Source organism: Numenius arquata, chromosome 7 (genome assembly GCF_964106895.1).
Source record: "Numenius arquata chromosome 7, bNumArq3.hap1.1, whole genome shotgun sequence".
NCBI classification, from domain to species: Eukaryota; Metazoa; Chordata; class Aves; order Charadriiformes; family Scolopacidae; genus Numenius; species Numenius arquata.
In genome coordinates this window covers 48,571,592-48,596,558 of record NC_133582.1, presented here as the reverse complement: position 1 = coordinate 48,596,558, position 24,967 = coordinate 48,571,592, and the positions used below count along the sequence as shown (strand labels likewise).

Here is a 24,967-nt window from a genome sequence, read left to right as displayed (position 1 = left end):
ATTTCAGGTTATTTTACGTAGGCTGGAAATACGGAACTAGCAGTCTCCTCAGAACAGTTTTTTCTCAAGCTCCTTCATTTATCTTCCCCATATACACTCTTAATGAAACTGAAACGAATTCTTTGATGGACAAGAGAGAAAACACCTGAAGGCCAAGACACAGCTTCATCTTAACTACTTAAAAGAATACTGTGTTTGTGTGTTTCCTTTCACACAATAATATTAATTTAATACTAAATTTCTTTTACAAAGATGGGCCATTTAGCACATTAACTGCAAAGCATCTACTAAGTAATGAAAAAACACGCTACTGTGAGTTACTGTGTATTTACAGGATAGTGCGAAGCTATGATAATTTATATCTAAGAATCCGGTCTACAGCTTCTGTAAGGTACAAGAAAAAACAGTGCTGAGGGCATCTGACAAAAATCCAGGATATGTTTCAAATCCTCACATGGCATTCTACAGATAACGTTCAACTACGTCCCATTGTAAGCCTGAAAACCTGATACGTTGGTGTTCTCTATAAAGCCAGAATAAATCCTTTAATATGGATCCTTCCTGCCCTTCCTTCGCCCACAAATAATTGCTTTCTTTAATGCTCTCTTCAACAAGAGCAAACAGAGACTCAGCTCAAGCTGAAATGGAAGCCAAATATGACTAGGCTTGAATGTATTTTTTTTCTCCAGCTCATCCAGAGTTCCTGTGGTAGAGCCCATTAGGAGTGCATGAAAGCAGATAGCTCAAAGCCCACATAGTTATTCCTGGATTTAAATACAGATTGGAAATGAATGTCCTGTGGATAAATGCCTGTGAAAAACCCAGAGGAGAATAAGTGCTTGGGAGATTAAGAGATTTACTGTAACCTCTGTGAAAGCTGAACATTTAAAGGGCAGGAATTCTTCATTTTTCAATCAGCAAATTTAAAGGGGCAGAGATTTATACAATATCTCAGCAACTAATTAAAATCCCTCTTTATGTGTGTGCACATGTGCATACATATACTTATTTTTATAAATCAGAGGATGTATATTACTAATAGATTACGCAACTATTATGGTCAGCAAAATTAATATAAATGTTAGATGTCTTAATTATTTTTTTAAATGGCCCTTTGGCTAGTTAATAGAATCAGTTCGGTTGGAAAAGGCCTTTAAGATGATCAAGTCCAGCCATCCTCTGTATTGCTCGAGATCCCTTCCTGAACTGAGGGCAAATAGCTCCTACTTTACCCTCAGTGAAAAGAAACTTCATCTAAAACTTGATTTTTTAACTCTCCCCTTTTTTCTGCTTACTCCATCATTTTTACTACCTATTACTCATGGGAAACGTAAACCTAGACATGCTGAGGAACTGCTGTGACAAACCTGCCACTTTACTTACCGTCTTCTTGTCCAATTCTTCCCTTTAAATCTGGAAGATTACAAGAACACAGAAGTATTCATGTGTACAAACAGCAAACATCTGTTTCACACCAAAGGCCAAATATAACAGTCACATGCTTGAAGATCTTGCTCTCCAAATCAGCCCACGCCACATACGGACAACAGCATATACTGAGTCCATCCATTGCCCAACTAATCCTGCTTATGCCTTGCTGTTTCTGAAATTACGAACATTCAGGAACTGTAGTACACAAGTAAACTTTGTAGGGGAAATGTGACTGCAGATTTTTGCACATTCACCTAATTTGCTTGAGTGCTATGTATCAGAAAGGGTACCCAGAGACTTTCACTATTTTCTGTGAGCAGAGTCACCAGTTTGTCTATCCTTCATCTGTTCCTGTCTTACATTGCTCCCTTCCAAATTGTAGCTGAGGGCAATATTCTCATAAATGTCTTTGATACAGCAAATCCCTAAGAATTCTACCAGTGGGATTCATGTAAAAAATAAACATAATCACATTCTCACACATCTAATCTCACCTCCCCCAAAGGCATTTTAAAAATCACAGATCAAGCCCCCAAGCATTTACTCAGGACAAACCTTTCTTGAGTTTGGCAGTAGCAGCTTCAGACACCAATGAATTGCCAGATAAATGAAATATCCACCAGGGTTTTTTTTTCTAATTGTGAAAAACCAAGGGTGTTAGGATCTAATATACCTGTGGGAATATTAGTTCTTATACATTAACAATTTTTGAAAAATAAAAACTTGTTATTTTGATCTTCACGAAGAAGAAGAAAAAAAATAAAAAGAATCTGTAAAATTCTAAACAATTCTGTAAACATCATGGAAATGTGGTTGCCAACATTTTCAGTATTAATACAGGGAGTTAGGAACAAAGCTGAAAGTGACATTCTGAGGGAATTATTTCTTTGAAATTTAATTTGTTAGAAAATAATGTCTGCATGGCAAGTATCACCAATAAAGAAAACCAAGGAGGAAAAATTGCTGCATACTACAGGTAATAAGTATTTTTTTATTCCTTCATAATATTGTTTTTGTACACACTTAACTGAAATTAAGTATATTGCTATTTGTTTATGGAAGAAGACAGTAAGAATATAAGGTTATGTACTTGCAGCATGTGGTGTGTACAGGCAAAAAAGAAAGTTTGATACATTTCTTCATTCCAGGGCAACTATTTAACATTTGGGTTTAAAACAGTTAGATGCTTTAGAGATTTGGTTAAGATCCCCAAAACATATCAAGAGCACTTCACAGTTCAATTAGTGGTTTCGGAAAACAAAAAAACACCATGAACCTGCCTGTTTTTTCCTAATGCCACAGAAATAGTCTCCTAAATAAAGCCTTAGTATTCTCATGCTGTGTCATCAGCGATATTACTAAAACACAGACATTTCTGTGGTAAGGATAACGAGACCATAAGGAACTCCACATAACAGCATTCAGAAAAGGAGGGAGAGAAAGCCAAGGCTATCCCCGTGAAGCATTAAATTAACTTCCACAAAATGAAATTAATGATTCCTTTCTGCGGTCCTTCCTCTCCCCTTTACTCCAGATAACACCTTCAGCACTCCCAAAGTTAATTTAGACCCAAAAAAACCCCCACCCCAATGAACCTTCCTTTTAATTTTTGATGCTACCAATGTTTTGTGCTATTTATAGTATTACTCTAGAGTCTTCACATTCCTTGTGCGTTACATAGTGATAAGGGTAACAGAATCCCCATCCTGAAGACCGCCAACATAGCAGATATAGTATTACCATATGGTATCAAGTAATTCCACAGGTATCATGATCTAATTAAACTAGCAATAGAAGAACAACTGATGAAACTGCAACATGGCAAATATGCTATGGGTCTTTTTATGCTCCAAAAGAGTTTTCTTCTAGAAGAGAACAAAGAGTTACATATACTTTATATTTCTATGAGAAAAGTTCCAAGGCTCACCCAATTTCATATGCAAAGGAACCTGGATTCCTCAGAGGAAATGTGTTATTTATTACTTACTTCTTTAGTGTTCAAATAATATTATCTAAATTGGGATAAATTCTTCTTGTGCTGAGCCAGGCAGAAAGAGGTTTTTTGCATTGTATCTTCTTGCTAGTATTTATATGGGGTTAAAAATGCAATACAGAAGTGGATTTTCTTGAAATGTAATTCCGGTTATAAAGAACTTTCTTTTTGTTTTTAAGTTGTATAGCATAGAAACATTATTTTTAAACTCTGGATTAAAAACAAGGCAGAAAATCAAAATATTATGTAGATTCAAGCAATTGAGAAATGCCACGGTTAAACTTTGAACTCTTCTCCCTGATCAAAATCAAACAGTACACAGACAAGCATTTCACTTAAGTTTTCCCCAGATAATGACTTTGAGTTCTTTTCCTAGAGTTCCTTGAAAAAGGAGGAAGAAATGAGAGGGTAGTAGGACTGGGGAGAGTACTGTTTTTTTGCATATGTCTTTCACTTTGTCATCTTGCAATGAAAAACATTCTAACTTCTGCTGGGTAATTTACACCAACCTGCCAGTGCCTGGCAGAAGGAGCCCACCATCTGAGTAGGAAATATATGCACCAGGCTTTCAAGTGAATGTGAAATATAAATGCTATGAAAATTTATGGTAATTTCGTTAATGACTTCAAGATGGTCAGGAAGTGAAAAAAATATTTTATGTTCTGTCTGGTTTTCAATTACTTTGACATAAAAGACAAAGTTCCCTCCCCTATTCCATAGTCTTCCCCACGGTTGTTCATTTACTCATTTTAGTAATTTCCTACATTTCTATTTATCTCTGCAAGTTAATCCCATCCTATAAAAATGAGTTTTCATGCCTGATTTTCCCACAAAATTGTCAAAAAGCACCGACATAGCCCCACCTGAATCCTACTATTCCTTCATTAGTCAGTCTCTTCATGACACAGCATTGATCCCCTTTTATCCTGCATAAAAGTTTGTTCAGGGCTTCGTGCCACAGGGGGTTGTGAAGGGCATTTTACTACCAAAGAGTAAGCTTCTCCATGGGAACCGAGGCCTTCTAAAGTTTTCCATGAGATTAAACAGTGTGAGTCTAACCTCACATATTGTTACAGTAAAACGGTGTAGTAGGAAGCTGCTGTTGGCCTGATTACTCTCCTCAGTATGTGTAATATCCTGCCTTTCCCGTAGGGCTTCTTTGGGTCACAGTGGGTGGTTTTCAACCCTACACAATGTCAAGAGAAAAGGAGCCTTAGGCACCTCATTTTTTACACAAAATAAACAAATCTGCCACATTTCAAAATCCACGCTGTGGTTTGTGTACATATACCTGTCTTCTTTGGTCTCAAGAATGTCATTAAATGCTTTATTATCAAATTAATATAAAGGCTGAAGCAGATACCATTTGATTCCCACCCCCACCCCCCACCTCACCCCCTAACCTTCAGAAACTGCACTATAAACTCACCACTCTTGCCATTTTGTGTTTGCACATGCTGCCTCAGCCACCACATTTTAACGGCATCTCATCTATAGCAGGTGAACTGCAGAGCATGGAAAGCTCTGTCAGAACAGATTAACCAGAAATCCTTTGGGTATCCATAAACAGTAAGTCATGGTGACAACTCTCTTTCTGGGTAACTTTGGGGATCAGCTAAGCTTGATTACTCAAGCTTTCTATGATGACAATAAAATACCCACAGTTAGTTGGCAAACGAAAATGTAGTATTATGAAGATCACTCTCCAAAGAAATTTAAAAAGCAGAGATACGAAGGGATATATGTTTCTACCAAAATATACCAGGATCATCAAAATAGCACTGAACAGTAACTATGCCACTTCATATTGCCAGTGAAAAAAAAAAATCTTGCATAAAGCTATGTTTTAGTAATCCTATCAACAATTAACATACTCCTAAAGATCTGTTAAAAGTAACAACACCTATTCTTGTTAAATATTGGATTACATCAGTCATAACATAATATGAACGCTAAAGTGAGAGAGGCTTTCTTGACTGTATTGAGTAGAAAAATATAAATATTTAAGAAAGGAAAAAAAGCCTACATCATACTGTATAAAAGCAGGTTCTCTGGACTATAAAACTTGAAAGATCCGTGAATAAAACTGATTTAGAAGAAATGCAACTCGGCTTTCCAGAGCCATTAAGGATTGGGAAGCTTTATTCCTACTGACGTTCACTTGAAAAGGTCATCACTGTGACTTCTGATTTGACAAAATAAACACATGCTGTTTCAAAAATTCCTTTCAAAAGGAAATTATTGCAGCTCTTCAGCAAAAACACAGCCACCACAACTTTCAAAGATTAAAAAGTGAGTAGCTGCTGCCTACCGTACAGGACTGACTTGAGCAAATAGGGAGATGGTGATCAAATGTGCTCCCTATAAAGCACAGCACTGGAATTTTCTTCCAAACTGGCCCAAGAGCTAACACACCTCTATGCAGACTAAGAATAAACTGTACCATGATTTTTGTGTGAGTGTATGCATGTATAAATATATAATCATTGTGTTCAGAAGCACAGGTATTTAAATTTAACCCCACCTTCTAGTACTCTATTAACATGGTCAATGGATTTTGTGGGATGGGCTGTGTGCAATATCAAAGGAATCCCCAAACCAGCAAATTATTTCCCCCATAACAGATTTACTGGTATGTACAGATTAAACTAACCTAAAGTCCAAATTTCTAGCCTATATCAGAAAACAAAGTAATTTATAACTATTTACACATACATCCAGTCTCACAGGGATAAAATTAAGAGTCTCCATCTCTTGAAATAAACTCTTCTGGCTTTTAAAAAATAAAGTGTCAGTAAAATTAAAATGTTTCCTTGTTGAATAGTACTGAGACTTCTATGCCAGCTATAAACTTATTTAATTATTCTTTCTTTAGCTATAGCATTTTTTTGTTTCCACTTTTCCATCTTTTAATTTGGAACGTTCATAAGACCAGAGAGGCTTGCCGCTCTTCTTGAAACATATTTTTTTTTCAGCAGTAAGTCTTTAAATGTCAACACTGCAATCCTGAATAATATATATTTTTCAAAGCTTAGCAGTTGCAGAATCTTTTCTTTGGCTTTCTTAAGCATATTTCATCTGTTTGTGACAAGGGTCACTGACATCAAAAGTCAGTGATAAAATCAAATGAAACACAGTGAATTATTATTGCAACTTTTTTTTTCTTAAATATTTCAGGATTTTAAAACATTGGGAATACTCTGTTACCGATATGTAGTACTTTTGATACCAGTTTACAATGACAATTCTAAATACAGATATACTTTCCCCTCAACATATAAAAATTACTCTTTAATTAGTCATAATTTAATTTCCTGATGAGATGTGATCTGTGAGAAAAAACCACCACATACACAAAAAGAAAAACCTACAAATTCAATATAAATTATTGGATCATTTTTAATGAGCTATTTGATTACTGCAGTGTTTACACAGCAGAGTCTACTGTTGACAACTTCATTGGTTTACAGTAAAAGTTAATGCATTTTGAGAAAAAAAAGTTTTAATGGTTGTAAATATTGGCCTGCATGAAGACCAAGTCTGTCTTAACACATCACTGAACAACATGATATCTACTGTTATCTACCTACTGCATCCCATAGCATCTCATCTTCCCCTTACCACCACTAACAACAGAAGAAAGGTCTAAAAACGAGATCCATGTACACTGGTAGCTTTGTTCCTAGATTTCCTCTTTTAGAGGACAAGAATTTTATTTTGATAATCTTTAACTAGATAGACTGTAACATGCATCAACAGCAGTTTTGACTATGCTAGAGGCAATTTGATGAAAAAAATAAAAATACTGAAAAAGGCTTCAACAGTTTGTTTTACATCTCAAAGCCTTTCTAAGAATACAGATTTTACTGTGTTTGTTTTGCGTCTGTCAAATAACACCAGCAACTTGACATTCAGAGTCAAGTTTTCTTGGCATTTTTTCCTTTTTAAACACACAGCTATGAAGAAAAATGCAAGCGTTTGTCTGTATATATCTTGCTTCTGACGTAAATTAAGCAAGCAGGCCCCTGAATCTTCAAGACTGCAGTTTTCCTAGTGTATTTTCTACAGAACCTTAGAATAATTCAGGTAGAAAGGGATCTCTGGAACTCACTTTGCCCAACCTCCTACTCAGAACTAATTTTGAAGTTAGCTCAGGTCGAGTTCTTAAAATCTCCAGAGATTTTAAGAAATTTCCACAGCCTAAGCAACTCATTCCAGTGCTTATCCAATTTATAGCGAAATTCTGAATGTTTTTTTTCCTTATATCTAATCAGAATTTCCCTTGCTCCAACTTGTGACTATCCCCTCTCGCCCTTTCACCGTACAAATCCATCTCTCTAAAATCCCTCTAGAAAGTTGAAGACCACAACAGGATCCTCTATTAGCCCTTCTTCACAGTAAACAAAACCAGCTTTGTCAACTTCTCTTCATTAGTTATGTGCTCCAGCAATCTGACCATCTTTAGTGATGGTCCTCCAGACTCACTCCCTTTTCTTGATGTCTCTCTTGTACTGGGGGCCCAGAAATGGACCCAGTGATCTGAAAAGCGCAGAGCGGATAGCAATCACTTCCCTCAAACTACAACTTATCCTTTTGCAAATGCAGCCCAGTGTGCAGTTAAGCCTTCATCTCTACAAAAGCTCATGAATCATGTTCAACTTGTTGCCCATGAGTACACGTAGGTCCTTTTTCCAAAGCCGCTCTCCAGCCAGTCAGTCCCCAGCCTCTACTTATGTATGTTCCAGGTGCAGGACTTCAGTGTTTTGCATCTGTTTAACTTAATGACATTACTGCTGGGGTATTCATGATGCGTTGTACTCCATCATACTAATGATTTCACCATGTTTAGTGTCATCTGCAGGTTTGGTAAGTGTGGGCTCCATCCTAGCACGAGCGTCACTAATGAAGATGTTAAACAGCATTGGCCTCACGTCCTTGGGGAAGGCCACAACCAATAATCTGTCTGTTAAGACTATGAAAGGTTGATCATTACACTCTGAATGTGATAGTTTGGCGAGCTTCTAATCTACTTTGTACTCCACTCATCCAGCCCCTATCTCACCAATATGGCTGCAACAATCCTATGGGTGACCATGATGAAAGCCTTTCTTAAGTCAGAAAAACTAGGATGTATTAATTGAATAGTTAAAACTGAGGACCAAGAAAAAGACATAATTCTACTGTCTTTCCCCAGTGGAAAACACATCTATTCACAATGCAAGCTGCCAAGGTTCAAACCACTATTGAATTTGAGGACAGGAATGGAAGCGGAAGGAGGAATTTTTAATCAACTTTTGAATAATATTGCTATTTATGTTGGGATGGAATGAGAATTACTCAAAGGGAGGAATGGGGTTCTCCTGGCAAAAAAGGGACAAATGAGTTGTTAAGTGTTTCCAAGAAAAATTACAAATGGAACAGGTTCAACAGAAGAAAACTAATAATACTCCATTTCTGAATAATCTTTCACATTATATTCCTATAATAAATTATATACCATCCCCATTAGGGAGTCTTGCATTTAAAGACATATTACTCTGTCAGAAAGTCTCTAGAGAAGAATTTTAAGAATTTTAATTTTGACTAGAGAACGAAGTTTAGTGAGTTGCTTTGCTTACAATTAGTATAATTCTATTTTCTCTCATTTCACATATACTGAAAACCCAGGGGGAGGAAATCTTGATTATGTTTATATATCTACAATGCTGTCTGCACAGGCACTCCAGCCAGGCTAACCTATAAGCATTAATGTGAGAAAGAAAGGAAAGACATCATACAGATTAACTTGTTCCCACAGTAGCAGTGTAACCTGTATATTTGATTTCGTGATTCACTGAATTTCACTGAATTTTTTTAGAGTTGGAAGGGACCATAAAGATCATCTAGTCCAACTCCCCTACCAAAGCAGGATTGATTCCTTGATGATGTAAACTGAACTGGCATAAACGTGTGCTAACATTAATTAAGTTCCTCAATAGAGTGAGGAACTTGCCTCTTTATCTTGAAATCAACAGGAGTTTGTAATTAATTTCATTTAAGCTGGTCTTAAAACTCTGATCTTGAGATATATTTCACCCTACTGTGAAACATGTCAGAGGATAAAAAATTAACTAAAGATTTCAGTGACATGACTATCAGGAAGACTGTCTATCTTGATTCAGAGGAATAAAAGGCCATAAATAAGAAAAAGTCAGCATTTGTGTGCCACATTTGATGATACCTGCGTTATTTTTCTTCTATTCAGATATAGGTCAAAAATTCTTCTTAAATCCTGTGATATCCTAAAAATTAAAAAAATAATGCCACATGAGAGGCACAAAATTATCCTTTTAGAACCTCACTGAGGAATATAAACCTAAATCTGAAGTAAGAAAAATAACTGAATATGGGAAAAGCTAGCTCTGGGGAAATTAATACCAGGAAATGTTGATAAACTTAGTGTGTTGTCATGACTCATAGAAGATTTGTTGCCTACCAGATGCCAGTGCAGAAAAATACCCCATCATACTAAAAGAAGACAAGTTACTGAGAAGGTCTGGAAGGAAGCCATGGTCATCATAATCTATATTAGACCTAGTGATATAAGCAGAACTAAATGGAGATCCTGCAAAACAGGGTTCAACAGTTTGTTCACTGTACACGCAAGTAGAGATCAAATGCCAGCATTCTCAGAAATGAGACTGGTGCCACACTCAGGGAGAAGCAAAGAATGGCAGACCAACATCTCAGCACAGTTCAGAAACACCACAGATAGACGCATATTGCTCCCAGAGTAACTAGACCTTATACAGCTAATTTAGTATTGATTATTGGTATTCCTGCTACAGCATAAAACATTAAGACAACACTTACCTAAAACAGCATTAACTTCAAAACAGAGAAACAAACCAGTTCAGATAAATATGGTATATGGCAGGTTCTAGCCTGAAGCCATACAAGAGGGGGAAAAAAAAAAAAAAAGGAAAAAAGTGATTAAAAAGAGGTGACATTGATGTTAAGCAGAGGGGCAAAGAGAGCAAGAAGACAGTCAGCTTTCCCACTTTTCACAAGCATATTTTAAGCACAGAATTGAGCACTACAAGGACAGTTATTTTTCAACATAGAAAAAAAAGGGTTGTACATTCAGGAGCAACATAAAGTCCTGAAGACCTAAGGCCATAAATGCCTATAAAGGACAAGTGAACTGTGAGAGAACAACAGTTGGAACATACAGAGTAAGAACTATGAGTATGGAAGAGGATTAAAAGTAGCAAGGAGGCACACAAGGGGTGAAGATTTCCACCCTCTAACCTGCACATAACAGCAACCTTCGTCATCAGCCCCCCCTGCCTTAGCATAGCAATCAGAAACCCTATCCAGGTTTGCTAGAAGGCAGCAAAGTAAGGACCCACTTCTGAACTTGTTTCAGCTGTCTGACGCTGTTTAGAATTTTTCATGGGCAGGTATCTATATCCTATGGACGGAGAGAACTTGCTAAGCATCTTGCTTTGGAGGTGGCACCCAAAAGGAGGGGACTCCATACAGCTGGGGTTATCAAAAGAGAACCTGCACAGCCTTATATTCAGGCAGAAAACTTGAACAAAACCAATTCTTTGTAACTATTTCAACCCACAGAGGCTTGTTTAGACTCTGGGTAGATGTTCTCGACTGTTGAGACTCTTCATATACTTTAAATGGCTTGATTCATAATAAACTGCCACAGCAGGTTTTATTCAGTTGTCACCTAAGACGGTAGAGAAGAAAGGAATTTGCCAGTTGAGAGCAAAACTATACTTCAAAGGACATAAGAACATTCTTAAGTGCGCTTGATGAACAATAAGGAACTTCAAAAATGCTTTAAGCATTATTTAGCCATTAACTTCTACTTATCACCCAGCTTCTGAAGAATTAAACATAATTTAAAAACACAGGTATCTAGACTCCTATAATTATTTTTTTTCATTCTGTCATGCTATTCAGTGGACCAATTACCAGATACACTACCTGAAAAATTGTTTAACTACAATGAATTTCTCCTTCCCAAATACAAAATAATGTTTTGGGGATTGCTAAAACGTATGTTACCTTTGTGACTGCATGGCATTATTGAAGTTATTCCAGATGCACTCATTAAACTTTCTCCCCAGCCTCTCCACAACTTGTTACGATGCTTACCTATGATTGGTCTGTATTAAAATTTGGTAATGTCCCTTTGTATTTATTTGCAATAGGTAGTAGTCAGCTAACTACAGTAAGTCTACAATGGATGTCTGCACGCATGTAAAGAGTTTGTACACAACTGCAATCCATCCATCACTTTTTGTATACACACAAAGCCAAGTGGGTCCTACTGTGCTTATTAGGGAAAATATGAACATCATTCATGTAACTGGTGTGAGCTGGCTCTTTCTTAAGCTTAATTCTTTCAATGATACACAAGTTAGCTTGTGATAAAACTTTGAGCTGAACTATGATGTCATATATGGTGTGTATTACATTCCTGAATATAATTTTAAAAAAACCCGAAGTTCTGCAAACACAAGTAACGCTTTAAAAGCATATCTTGCTTACAAAAGTCCTCTTAAAAGCAGACACTATGTCAATAGTTCACTAACTGGAATAAGAACATGATGAAAACAGACAAGTGCTTTGTAATAAGAAGAAAGGTTTACATCTGAGAGCAGTGGAAGTGACAACAAACTGCCCTCAGCCAGACTTACTTGTCCAGAGATCTCCAGCTTTGATATTTGGGAGGTATTACAGAATACCCAGAAGGAACCTGCTGTGCTTCTTTACAAGGTACTGGCATCTATGACACATACACTAGAAGCTTAAAACCAGAGGATAACTCATATTGGATTTTCTGTTAACTGGCCATGAGGCTCTGCATCAGAACATGACATTAAAAAAAAAAGTTCACAACCACAAAACAGTAAAATAGTGGTTATGGTGCAAGTTCATCCTTTATCTTGAGAAGAACCTGTTACAGGTCACTGCTAGAGACATGACATCCAGAGACATCTCAAGCTGATCTGACAATACTTGTTCCCCAGGAAACTAACAGAAAATCCACTCCTCTAAGGAGAACGTACTTTGTCTGAAGATTTCCTCAATTCCTCAATGCCCATCCAATGCTCTTTCTCTGAAAGGAGGGCTAATGCAATGGTGACACTGTTTCCCTGACAGCGGTAGCTTAGTCGTTTACCACCTCAAACTAAGATTCTGTCTGCCCCAGCTTCATGATCAAAAATACGACAGCAGAGGTGTAAAGCGAAGCAGCAGCACAGAACTAGAAAAGAACTGGCAAGAGAGAACTGCAAGGAAGGAGACTCTGGAGTGCTTTAGGTGAAACTTCTGGATTTCCTACCTGCAGGACCGTAAAAAGTTAGATTTTAGATGCAAAAAAAAAGAAGTTGTAAGAGATTAAGTATTTTCTCTGACCAGTGTGCAAAAATCTAATGTGTAAATATTATGGAATTTCCATCTCAAGTGTTGTTGTGGGCAACTATATTCAACAACCAAACGTGCTTGGAAAAAAAAAGTAAAATGTGTGAAAGAAATTTTTCTCATATTTTAGTGTGTATTTCAGCATATACAGCATACACATTTCAGTATATACAGCATAACTGTAACAATCAAATTATTATTCATTCTTAAGTAATATCTAGGGCTGAATTAAGAGATTTACTTCTTGCAATTAGCAAAGGATTAAAAAAAAAAAAAAGGATATTTAATTCTGTTCTTCTCCCTTTCTTTCTTCCATGCACTCACTGTCCTTGTTCATATTACAATAAAATTTTACTAAGATGGAATTTCACTGAAAAAAAAATAGTTGTAGGCCAGTTTAGTTTATAAGTAAATAAAACTTGCTAAATTGGATAGTCTTTTGTCTGGGTTATGAATTCAGAGAGCTAAATAAACTACTGCCAAATGCCTCACTGGGTCTTATGCTTCAAAAGAATAATACAAATATTATAATACAATAATTCAAAAAGATCAATTTTTAAAGTGAAATGAGTTCTATGAATTTTGTGGCATTTCTCCATTTGTTATCTAATGTATTGTAGGGACTTTTGCAAAGAAAAGCAGTTTTAATTTTTGTCATAACCATGCCTCTTTCACTCATGATGATTCAGCAGTTTACACAAAAGGAAGCACAGGGGAAATTCTGGTTTACATAAAATCTTAATAAGATCAGCTTTCTCCCTTCTACTGCTATACATTTGTATCCACAGTTATTTTTCCATTGTGTCAGTAGAAAAGTGAGTCTTACTCCTGCTGGTCAGAATAAACAGTTTCCCACAAGAAGTCACCTCTTCCCATAGCGTCCAGGATGGTTTTGTGAGAAGTGGTACAATGTCAGCAGACCAGACAGGAAATGCGTTTTGCCCTTTTTTAATCCCAAAACTTACTCAAAATCTCCACTGACTTGCTTGTCACCTTGCTACTGTATGAGAGCAGAAAGGCAAAAAAGTCACCAGCAAGAAAAATATATTACAGGGTGGGTGTAATGAGGAAAGTGTGAGAAGTCTTTTTTAAGTGACCTAAAAGGCAATTATCAGGAGGAAGGAACATGGAAAATTCCGTTACTCCCAAGCACATACAGCTCAGTAACAGAAGTGCTGATGTCTCACCATGTCCTGTTAAGTCATGACAAATCACTGTACCAAGTAATGACAGAAGAAACAATGGGTTCACATCATTTTTGTGACTGCACAGTGTGCTGTTCTGAGGCTGCTCTGTCCCAGGAAGGAACCAAGTGGGTACCATAACAGTAAAGCTGCCAAGCTAACAGATAAGCAGGTAGCAAAACTTTTGAAAGTAAAGCTGGCGAGTTGTTCAAATTCAGTACAGATACCAATACAGCAGTAAAGAAATGTTGCTTTTAACCCCACAAGACACATTATTTATTAATTGCGTATTTGCAGAGATTAATAGGGTTTGTGCTTAAGCAACCTACCTTATGAAATTACGCAGAGATACCCTAGTAACGTGCTCTGCTATTTATGTCCAGCACATAAAAGCTACTTCTCACAGTTTGAAGATGATGACTATAGCCTGACAACTTTAATTACACAGTCAAATGCTAATACAGCTGAACCCTACAGTCCATTGCAAATTATTTGGGAACAAGGCATGGGCTGTTGCTTCATATAAATTAGTCCTCCATTTCTATTACCCCTTGTGATATAAAATACACAAATCCATCCCGCTTTGCGGGAATAACTCAGAGATAAAAAAGAAAAAGAAAAAGAAAGAAAAAAGGATAAGTCACAATTCTAATATTTTTCCCAACCTTTCCATGTATATTAGTTCCAAGTCAACACACAACTTTGCAAAGGCATATACAACCCATAGTACAGTTCATGAAACGCTGTATTTGGAAATGGGGTTTTCTTCTGTGCAGGACAAGTACTTCATTCATTCAACAGGAAATATAATGAATAACTACTGATGACAAAGCCTTAGAAGCCAATCTCATAAAGCAGAGCCTTTGCCTATTTTTACTTTACAGCAGAATTTAGTGTCAAGAATGATTAGACCAATAATCTGGACATTGAGCATAATAGCTGTCTTCTGTAACAATCAGACTTCTACACAAGTAATACCATTCTCATAAATAAGGCAACCTACTGACATACAATGAATAAACAGTACTCTGCACGTTTAACAGTTACTTAAGTTACATAAGTGACCTTCCAAAAGTGTCATTTGTGTGCTCACAATAAACTGAAAGGGTCAAGTCATAATTTTTTTTCATTGTCATATGTCAGTTGAGCTTGCTGGGGTCTCACCAACAAAACAATCATTCATCAAAAAAACATTACCCATATTTCAGATATACTACTTTTGACAAAACCTATTATTGTAGAAGGTCTGTCAGGTTCTGATTGCTACTTGACTTAGAAAAGGGATCTCAAACAGGGTCTCTGTCCAAAGTGAGGGGAAGGTGATGACTCAAACATTCAGTTCCAACTCAGTTCTAACTTTTAGCAAGAAATATTTAATATTGGTGACTATTTCACTCATAATAATCAGTTTAAAAAAACCCTGAAATCTCAAAGTTTGGTAACATGAGAAAATCAATTCATTATGTTCTTCCCTACATTATTCTCTCTGTGAAGTGCTACTTTTGATGATACTCAAAGATCTGCCAGATTTGAAAAGCCTCAAGTTTCAGGCAACCCCCCAAAATAACTGCACTTTGAAACAAAGAGCTAGATGATCAGTCAGCTATTTTCTGACTACAAATGGATGCAGCTACATATGACAGGGGATACTTGTAAGGAGTAAGTAATAAACACACCCCTATACTACTACTTGGATCCACTCTAGAATATAAATGTTGAAGCACGATTGAAGTTTTTTGACACTAATTTCAGCATTGCTTAATTACTAATTCTTTCATTACCATGGATTAAAGCAGAAAAATGAAATGCAGAAGAACACTTTCTATCATTAGCAAAATTGTTGTGTTAATAATAAAAACACAATTTTACCTTAACTGAAAATAGCAATAACACTAGACTGTGTTTATTTTGTTATAGAAAGAATATATTTGTGGATAACTATATTGCATCGATTAGGAAATCAATCTTTCTTCATGCATTTTCACAGCTCCTGATAATGGTAGTGGCATTCTTCCTAAGCCTGAGCTATGAACAGTCCAAACATTATAGTCCTGCCACTTCAAGACAAAACTATTCATGTTGCTCAGTGTTATGGGGTTGGGTTTTTTTTTGTTTTATTGTTTTGTTTTAAGGAAATGAACACCACCTTGTACATAGCAAAGCACTTACATCCAACACACTTCAGCAACATACCCAACATTATTCCCAACTCTTAATGACAGAACAAAGCACAGATTATTAAAATACCTCTCAAATCCTGTCTAAGGATTAACGTTCTGCATGTCCTCCAAAACAGGCAGGAAGAAACTCAGCATGAAATATTAAGCTACATGTGTGGTCTGAAGAAAGTAAGTCTGAAAGTCTTAAATACTTCATATTAAGACCATCATTTCTGTGACACGGTGCATATAAGCAGATAGAACAATACAGTACTACTCTACATAGTACAGCAAAGTTGAGTACTACCTGTTACGAAATTGAGAAAATTAAGATATACTCATCTGTTTTTTCTTGTCAGGGACCATCGTTTGCCTCTATTACTTGATCTACTTTCCTACATAAAGCCACAAACATGGTTTTCTTTGAGGTGTACAATACACTCTGATGATAGGAAAACATATCACCTACTAAAAAATGCTTTTTGCAAAGTTGTCAACTAAATCAACTAAAACCAAAATAACCTTTGTTCCATCTCTGTTTGACTTCAGTCATGATCTTTAAACAGACTTATGCTAGTTATGTGTTGAACCCTGAATAAGCAAACTGAAGTTAAATGAGTTTGGGAATGTATTTGTTCTATGACATGTATTTGTTTCAATTTTCTTGCAACCGCCTCACATTTATTAAAAACAAACATACACCTAACAAGTATAACCTAAGTAGACTGTGAAATTCAGAATATCACTGATTATGCTGAAAACCATTCAAAATGCAAATGGAATGAGAAAGAATCTGAACCAACATCATGCAAACAAAACATAAAATGAAAACACGTTACAGACAGTATACTTTTAGCTATTTGCTCATGCTAAGGATGACCCCAAGCACTCTGAAGTCATTGAGAGCCTTTACCTTAACTTCAAAGGATTTGTTGGCTGAATAAAAAAAATGTTTAAACTCATATATATTGACATTACTGCACATTACTGCAATTTTCAGATCAAAACATGACAAAAGGTATAGATATTTTAATGCTTACCATTATCACTTTTGAGATTTCCGTTGCTAAGCTGTTTTAACCTCTTCTGATGGGATTTGCCATTGTAGTGGATCTGTGCCTGAGCAGCAGAGTTCAGTTGAATATTACAAACATTACACAAAGTGAAATTGGTGTGTTTCTTTTCTCTTTCCTTCTTTTCTTCAGTGCCATCAGGTGCTAATTCTTTCTCACCTTCCCTGTCTGGGACAGATGTGAAATCTGAATTGTATGAGTGGTTATCAACTGGTAAATCAGGGCTCCAGGGCTTCTTCATATTTTCTGGGGAGGGGAAAAAAATAAAATAAGAGGGAAATCTGATGAGTAATACAAAATAATATACACAAGATTTCTAACATCTGCAAACCAACAAAAGGCAGGTTCTTTGCATTTTCATATTTTAACACTACATTTCCACTCGCATGTTTTGCTTTCTGTTCATGTTTTCTAATTCTGCTGTGTAAGTTGAGTAACTTCACAGCCACTCAGGTGAATGCCTTTAAGTGTTCTGGGGTACTTATTAAATCTATCACTGGAACCAACCTGTCACAGGGATGAGGTTTTTTAATATTTTTTATTTTTTTTTCATCTCATCCCTTGGTTAGTTTACTTTATTTATGAACTATCCTAAGAAAAACAACCTTACAAATGTTACGTTAGAAATCTCAGCGAAGTCTAGATGAAGCTCATCTTAAATGTCATCTGGTGACATCTTAAATGTCACCTTCGGTGGGAAACTGCACTGGATGCAGGTGCCCAGGTGCTGGCAGTGGGGGCTGCAGAGTGACCTAAGACAAGGCCAAGGGCTGTCCCATGCTGGGGAGACTCAGTTCCAGATGGCTCCAAAACTGACCAACCAGTGCCCAAAGCTGAGCCCATCAGCCACAGGTTTGCCACCTCTGTGATAACATAATTAAGAAAGGGTAGAAACACCATGCAGCAGCTGAAAAAATTCAAGATAAACAGCCTTGTAGTCAGTGGAAAAGAGGGGGAAAGAGGTGCTCCAGGCTCTGGAGCAGAGATTCCCCTGCAGCTCATGGTGAAGAACATGGTGACTCGGGTTGTCTCCCTGCAGCCCATGTTGTGGGACATGCCCTGTAGGAAGCTGCAGCCCATGGAGAGCCCATGCAGGAGCAGGTTTTCTGGCAAGACCTGTGACCCCATGGGGGACCCACGCTGGAGAAGTCCTTTCCTAAAGGACTGTACCCCATGGAAAGGACCCAGGCTGGAGCACTTTTTTAAGAATTTAAGTCCACAGAAAGGACCCCCACTGGAGCAGTTCATGAAGGACTGCATCCCATAGGAGGGGCCCCACAGAGGAGCAGGGGAACAGTGTGAGGAGGAAGGTGCAGCAAAGGTTAAGTGATATCGACTGACCACAATCCCCAATTCCCATCCCCCTGCACTGCTCGAGGATAGAAGGGTCAAGAGTGAAATTAAGCCCAGGAAGACAGTGGGGGGCAGAGGGGCAAAGTGTTTTAGTGTTTTGTCTTTGCTTCTCACCATCCTACTCTATTTTAATTGGCGATAAATTAATTTTCCTCAAGTTGAATCTTTTTTTGCTTGTCACGGTAATTGGTAAGTATTCTCCCTGTCTTTATCTCAGCCCACGAGTTTTTCCATCTTCTTTCCCCCTCTCTGTCCTGGTGCAGAAAGGGATTAAGAGCACGGCTGGATGGGGGTCTGGCAGCCAGCTAAGGTCAACCCACCACAGAAATACAAGTAGTTATTACAGCAGAAATATTTTATAATCGCCTCTAGGATTAAATCCTTAAGTATCACATTTTGATTTTTTTTAATATAAAATATACAATATTAGGTCAGTTAAATTCTATGTGAATGACAACCTATTGTTACATTCCACTAAATACACTCCTACATTCAAATACTGCACTTGACTAATCACAACAAATTCTTAGTTGTTTTAGCACTTAGAAATGCAAGATCCATTTTTCAAGTTGGGAAAAAAAAAAGAGGAGGGGGGAAGAGTTATTGTTTCCCATATTTATATATTTTCATGTGTTGCAATTAACAGAAGCAAAAATAAACCCCCTGGTACTTTAGTCAGCTAAGCTTAAATGCATAGACCTCACTCTTGAGTTTATTAACTAGGTATTTAGCAACCCCTAGCCATCCCCTCTCCACTTCCTGTGAACGCTTTCAAGCCCAAATCTAATAATTTTGTAACTTGTGTGGTTCAAAATAGTTCAAAGACTAATAACAAACACATTCTATTAGTTTCTTATCTTAACCTCCCAGGATTATAATTCAAGGATAGTTAATTTAGAGGCAGCTAATACCAAACTGTAACAACGACAGAAATGAGAAGATAATCCCATCTGAGGAACTTCAAGTGAAACCAATGTAAACATGAGCTGCTGTGATTACAGGTGAGCAGAAATGGCACAGGTGAAGAAGTGCTCTGTGCACTGCAAATCTAATTTACTATTCGAAGTGTGCAAAATGTTATATCAATTTAGCATCTTAATGAGATCTTTATATAGCATATAAATCTTTAAATGGCTTGTTCGCCCATACTTAGTGAATAAATGAAGGTCTAGCCAAAGATTCTAATCTGCACTTTGAGTGACAAAATTACTGCAGCCTTAAATACGATGATACTACTTGGTGTCTAACAAATCAATCAACCTAGAGATGAAAAAAATGATTGCAGGAACACAAGTCAATGGGCTACAGATGCCTTTAATCCCAGATCCAGAAAAGGTTCAGTATCTAAAAATAACTCTAAACAAGCCTTTACACCAAAACATGGCAAATCATTCTTAAGAGAGCTTCAAATATTGTAAATTTCATCTTCTAAAAGCTTTGCTGGCCTTCCCAAGGATTTAAACACATTTACTGCTTTCCAACCAAATCATAAAGACAAATTTATCTAAAGATGCAAATCTAAAACCTATCAATATTCAAAACAGTTTCAATCTCAGTTTTCAGATTTGCCTGCTAATTAGTATTGTGTTCTTTTATGCTAACTAAACGTATTTCATTTAAGAAAGTACAGACCCAGTTCTGAGACGAGCTCTGCACTTGCCATAGATTAAAATCTCACTCAATCAGTTCAGTCAGTATTTATTATTTCACCTTTTGTATATAGCCAACTCTGTTATCTAGGATTTTAGCTGTCTACAGCAAGAGATGAGAGAGCAAGCTAAAAAATTCATTCCAAAGCAAAAATAAAGAGAAAAAGAAGTAGCATAAAAGTAGTTATTTACTGAAATCAAATCTATTATACCAACAGTGATGACAGGAACTTTTACAGACAAATCACAACTGTCCCATAAGACATTATGGGACTGTAGAAGCTTGGGACAAAACCTGAGTTTTTTCTGCAGCAGATCTATAGCATATTTCTCCTACTGGAAGGAGGCAGTTTCTCCTGAGGAAGCAGCAGCAATCCATCAACCCCTCAGCTTTCTGGAGTTTGTTGGAGATATTACTCACCCCAAAGAGAGCTATATTCATCTATCTAAAATATTTTTAAATTAAGAAATACAGTCTTTAATCAAAGCATTATAAGGATTAAAATGCTAACATGATAGCAATAGTTTTACTTAATTGCTCTAGACGACAGTAACTTTTCAGAAATCCCAATTTATATACAGGCTGTACGTTAATATATATAATCTTTTGCATTGAAAGCACTCCCCACTAGAGAGCAGTATAAATTTAAAATTACAAGTTCAATATATCTCTAGACCTATAGCGCTAGTCATATAGCCATGAGATTACTTAATAAAACAGATCTTCTAACCAAGGTGTAAAACATATAAGTAAGCAAATATAATCTAGTAAATTAAACAAACATTGTACACTATATGTACACGTCTAATTCCTTTTGAAACATTTACACAGCTAAGATGGAAGCCTAATAAACTGTATTAGCACATTATAACATCCCTCTAATATTCCAATCAACACAGCCTAATCTATGGGAGTTTTATTTTTGGCATATAGAATACTTTTGTCTTGCATTCTAATCTCATTCCAGGAAAAGAAATTATAAAATGCACATTAGATAAAGGCACAGTGAAATAATAAGGGAAATTACACTTTGGAAATAAGTGATTCAAGCATCTACCATTTGATTTGTGCTTTCATTAGAACGCTGTGATGGCATTAAGAGCTGCAATACATTTTTGCCTACTGCCATGTCTATCGCAAATCTGAAGGAAGAAGGGGATAATTTTTAAGTGCAGACTAGCTGACAGTTAGGAAAAAAGAAGTTTCAGGAATGGATATTATACTAAAGCCTGCCACCATTTCCTTAACAGATACACAGTGATTTCTGAATATGTAATAGCAGTACTAAAGGACTAAGGTGAAATATTACGTATCTGTGCAAACCACTTGAGCTGATGCTGTAAACCAGCATTCCACAGCAGTACTCCACATATTGACTGGACACAAATGATTTGAGGAAAAAAGAAAAAACAACAACAAACCCAAACATGAAGACAAAAAACTTTAGAAAAACAGAAGCAGTTTAGGATTAAAACATTCTGAGTCCTTCTTATTCAATATTCCTTAAAGGACAAGGAAATAAAGATAGCAAATGATAAAGAAGGGGGAGATAGCCAAATGAGTATAACTTGCTGAGATTCTTTTAAAATACTAGTTGGAGTAGTAAATTGTATTTTAAAAGAAAAAAAAAAAAATCAAGTTTGTGAAATCTTGTAAAAGATCTACCAGTGTTTCAACTAATGCAGATGCAGACTAAGCCTTGCAAAGCAGCACACAGACTTTCAGTTCATACCTGCATATGCTTGCATCATTGCATACTTCTATTTTCTGGAATGAAACGCATAGGGAGCAATTTAGATTGGTGTGGGTGAGGGAAAAAATGCTTAGTTTATTCTGTTGGGAAGTTACACAGAATTTGGTCAGGTGAAAACATTATAATCTTAATTTTAAATGCAATTTTTAATTGCTATCGATGTCTTATTGGTTTGAACTGCTGACCCTTTGTGAAGATGAACAGGCATTAAATGAAAATCCTCTTTCCCTGCCATTATATTATAGAGTTCATCTTGACTGCACCGGTTGCATATCATATAAACAGTCATCAGTTTTGCAGATAACTTTTTTCCCCATCCTAAAGGAAAGCTAACTTCTCAACATCTAGGAGCCCTAAGGAAGACTGCAGTGAACTAGAAATGAATGAGCAAGGTAACCAAGAACTCAAAATTTCAACCCAATTTAAGTAGCACTGTGGATAAATACTTACATTTCTTTTCCCTGGAGCTCTGAACTCAATTTTGGCTCAATGATGCTTACCAGTAAAATGAACTTTGCATGACATTATAGCTTTGTGAAGTAGAAAACTGTCCCATGTGGAAAACCAGCACAACTACAATTTGTGGTGTTTGCTGGCTTAGCTAACATAGCTACTGCCTGGGGATTTCTCTTCTGAAATGTGCTTGAATGTAAGGGATTAGCAATTACATCCATCCTGTGAAACAATTCTTACCTTCTTAAACACAAGACAAAAGCATGCTTTCTATTCAAGGATATCAGCACACTACACAAAACCCCCTCTGCTAATAACTGGAATATTGCAGTCTTTTTGAACATTATACATTTGATGCTATGTCTTTCAGCTGATAGGACGTTACTGGTTGATGACAGTCATGGTAGCAGGGTGGCCTTTGTGTTGACCTTTTAACAAACTCTTCCAGACTGTGAGCTGATATATGTGACAGGACCCTTCCCCAAAACTGGATATTTGTAGGCTACAGTCTTCCTATTTACCTGCTATGTTATTCGAAATCCCTGCTGCACCTGTGACCCCTTTAACAAGAAGCCAGTGACAGCTAGCTTGGCTTTGCAACCTCTAGATTGACCTCACCAAATAAAAGGTTGGCGCGAGAAATTTGTTCCTAGGAGAAGCTTAAAATGAACATATTGCCATCTATTTTATACATGGATGAAGGAGGCAGGACAGCCTGCGGGAAGGATCAGGAATACAAAAATAAAATAGCTTTTGCTTCTTCCACCCCTGTTATCACCGGATGATGTGGTCCCAACACTGTAGCCTTCCGGTTTTGATCAGGGTTGCACCTGCTCTTGGCTTTGAGCCCAAAGCAATTTAGGTCATGAATGGTCTATTTTACACATTGCTGCTGTGGCAGCTACAAACATACAATGAGATGGATGAACAATGGGAAAACAGTGAAAGGGCACTCACGGTGAAAGCACTGCATCTCTGAAATGCAGCTCCCTCCCAAATGACCCGAGTAACCTTCAGGATACGCTGCAGGACTCATCTGTTTTTCTCTGGATGGATGAATGAACGTCATTTCAGCGGAAGAGCTACTGGGGAATGGGAACCTACTGGGATTGGAAAGGCTTTTTTAAAAATAATTGATTTTTCAGGATCTCCTTTGTTCTGAGTCTTTCAGATTTTTCTGTCTTTCAGGTGAAAATTAAATACAAAATAGTATATAATACAATAAAAGCTGATGTGGAAGTCTGGAAAATACATGCATTAAGTAATTTTACACTGTTGGTAGGCTTTTCTACTAAGAGTTTTAGGACTGCAAGAATAACCATCACTTGTTTCTAAAAAGCAAGGAAGAGTTTGTTAGGTCATACGCCCAAGAGCTAAATTACTAGTCAGCGATAAAATTGCAGACAGAAGGCAGTATTTCTTGTTGCTGTCTGTCTCACATAGTGCACATCACATCACATTTGAAGCAACTTTTTACCAAAATTTTCTCTCAAAAATCCACACAAAATACAGTAGAAGAGGTAGCTTAGGAGAAAAAAAAAAGTCAGGGAGAGAAACACCTTATTTTCCTGTTTATTGTTTCTCCATATCCTTCCAGCTCCTCCCAATCTGATCACTGCTGTTAGCTGTTATACCACTTCAGTCATCCATGAGAATAATAAGAAAATCATAATCATTGTGGTCTCAGGTGATTTTTGCAAAGCTTAAGAGGAAAATAATCTCTTGAGCAAAAACTGCCCCAAGTGAAAGAAATAAAAGCAGGTTCTCCCCACATGTTTACTGCTTGGAGGAGGGGGAGGTGGAAGTAGACTGAGGTTATTTGGGGTTGGAGGGCTTTATAACTTGTATAAAACGTCTATGTCCTGGGAATCCTCCCAAGAACTGCATCTCTGCAAACTGAAAAGTAAGAGAAGATTTTTATCCTATCTGAAATAGGCTCATTGTATATTCGTATATCTTGAGCAATAGCGCAGAAAATAAAAGCCTGGGCTTTTGTTTTGTTTTGCCTGGAGAGCACTTAAATCTTTCAGGAAAGACTGCATTTCAATGCAGCAGCAAATGAACAGACTCCAGCCTACCTCCCGTCACAGCCACACACACCATGAGTTCTTAAAGGAACTTATAGATGAACTAAACAGAAAAAGTTCATCATTTCTTGGTTCAGCAGTTCCCTCGTGCCAGAAGCAACCAACAGACATCTCATAGTCTCAAAATATACTGCAGTCATTTTTTTAATTGAGTTCTATAAAAAGAGCTAAGCACTAATCAACACCATATGTTATTCAATTAGCTAGTAATACATATCTATTTCTCAAGACTGTGCTAACATAATGGAGCACTTTTGGTGGTTTAGAACTATTTAAAGGCCAAGTAATTAATTTGCAAACATCAGCTTCTAAAATCTGAGCAGCACTACTGCGGTGACTTACAGCCAAAGCCAAGTCATGAAAACTCCCTCATTTGCTTTTTATTCAATCCGTTTTCAGAGATGA

General features: G+C 36.9%; 1 protein-coding gene across 1 annotated transcript in view; it reads right to left on the bottom strand.

Annotated features, from left to right (window-relative positions):
• The window catches only part of ZNF385D (zinc finger protein 385D), a 426,763-nt gene that overhangs the window by 328,071 nt on the left and 73,725 nt on the right, over positions 1–24,967 (bottom strand). The window contains exon 2 of the mRNA XM_074151119.1: positions 17,234–17,512. Coding sequence (XP_074007220.1) covers positions 17,234–17,512 — 279 coding nt within the window. The remainder of the gene's footprint in view (positions 1–17,233; positions 17,513–24,967) is intronic.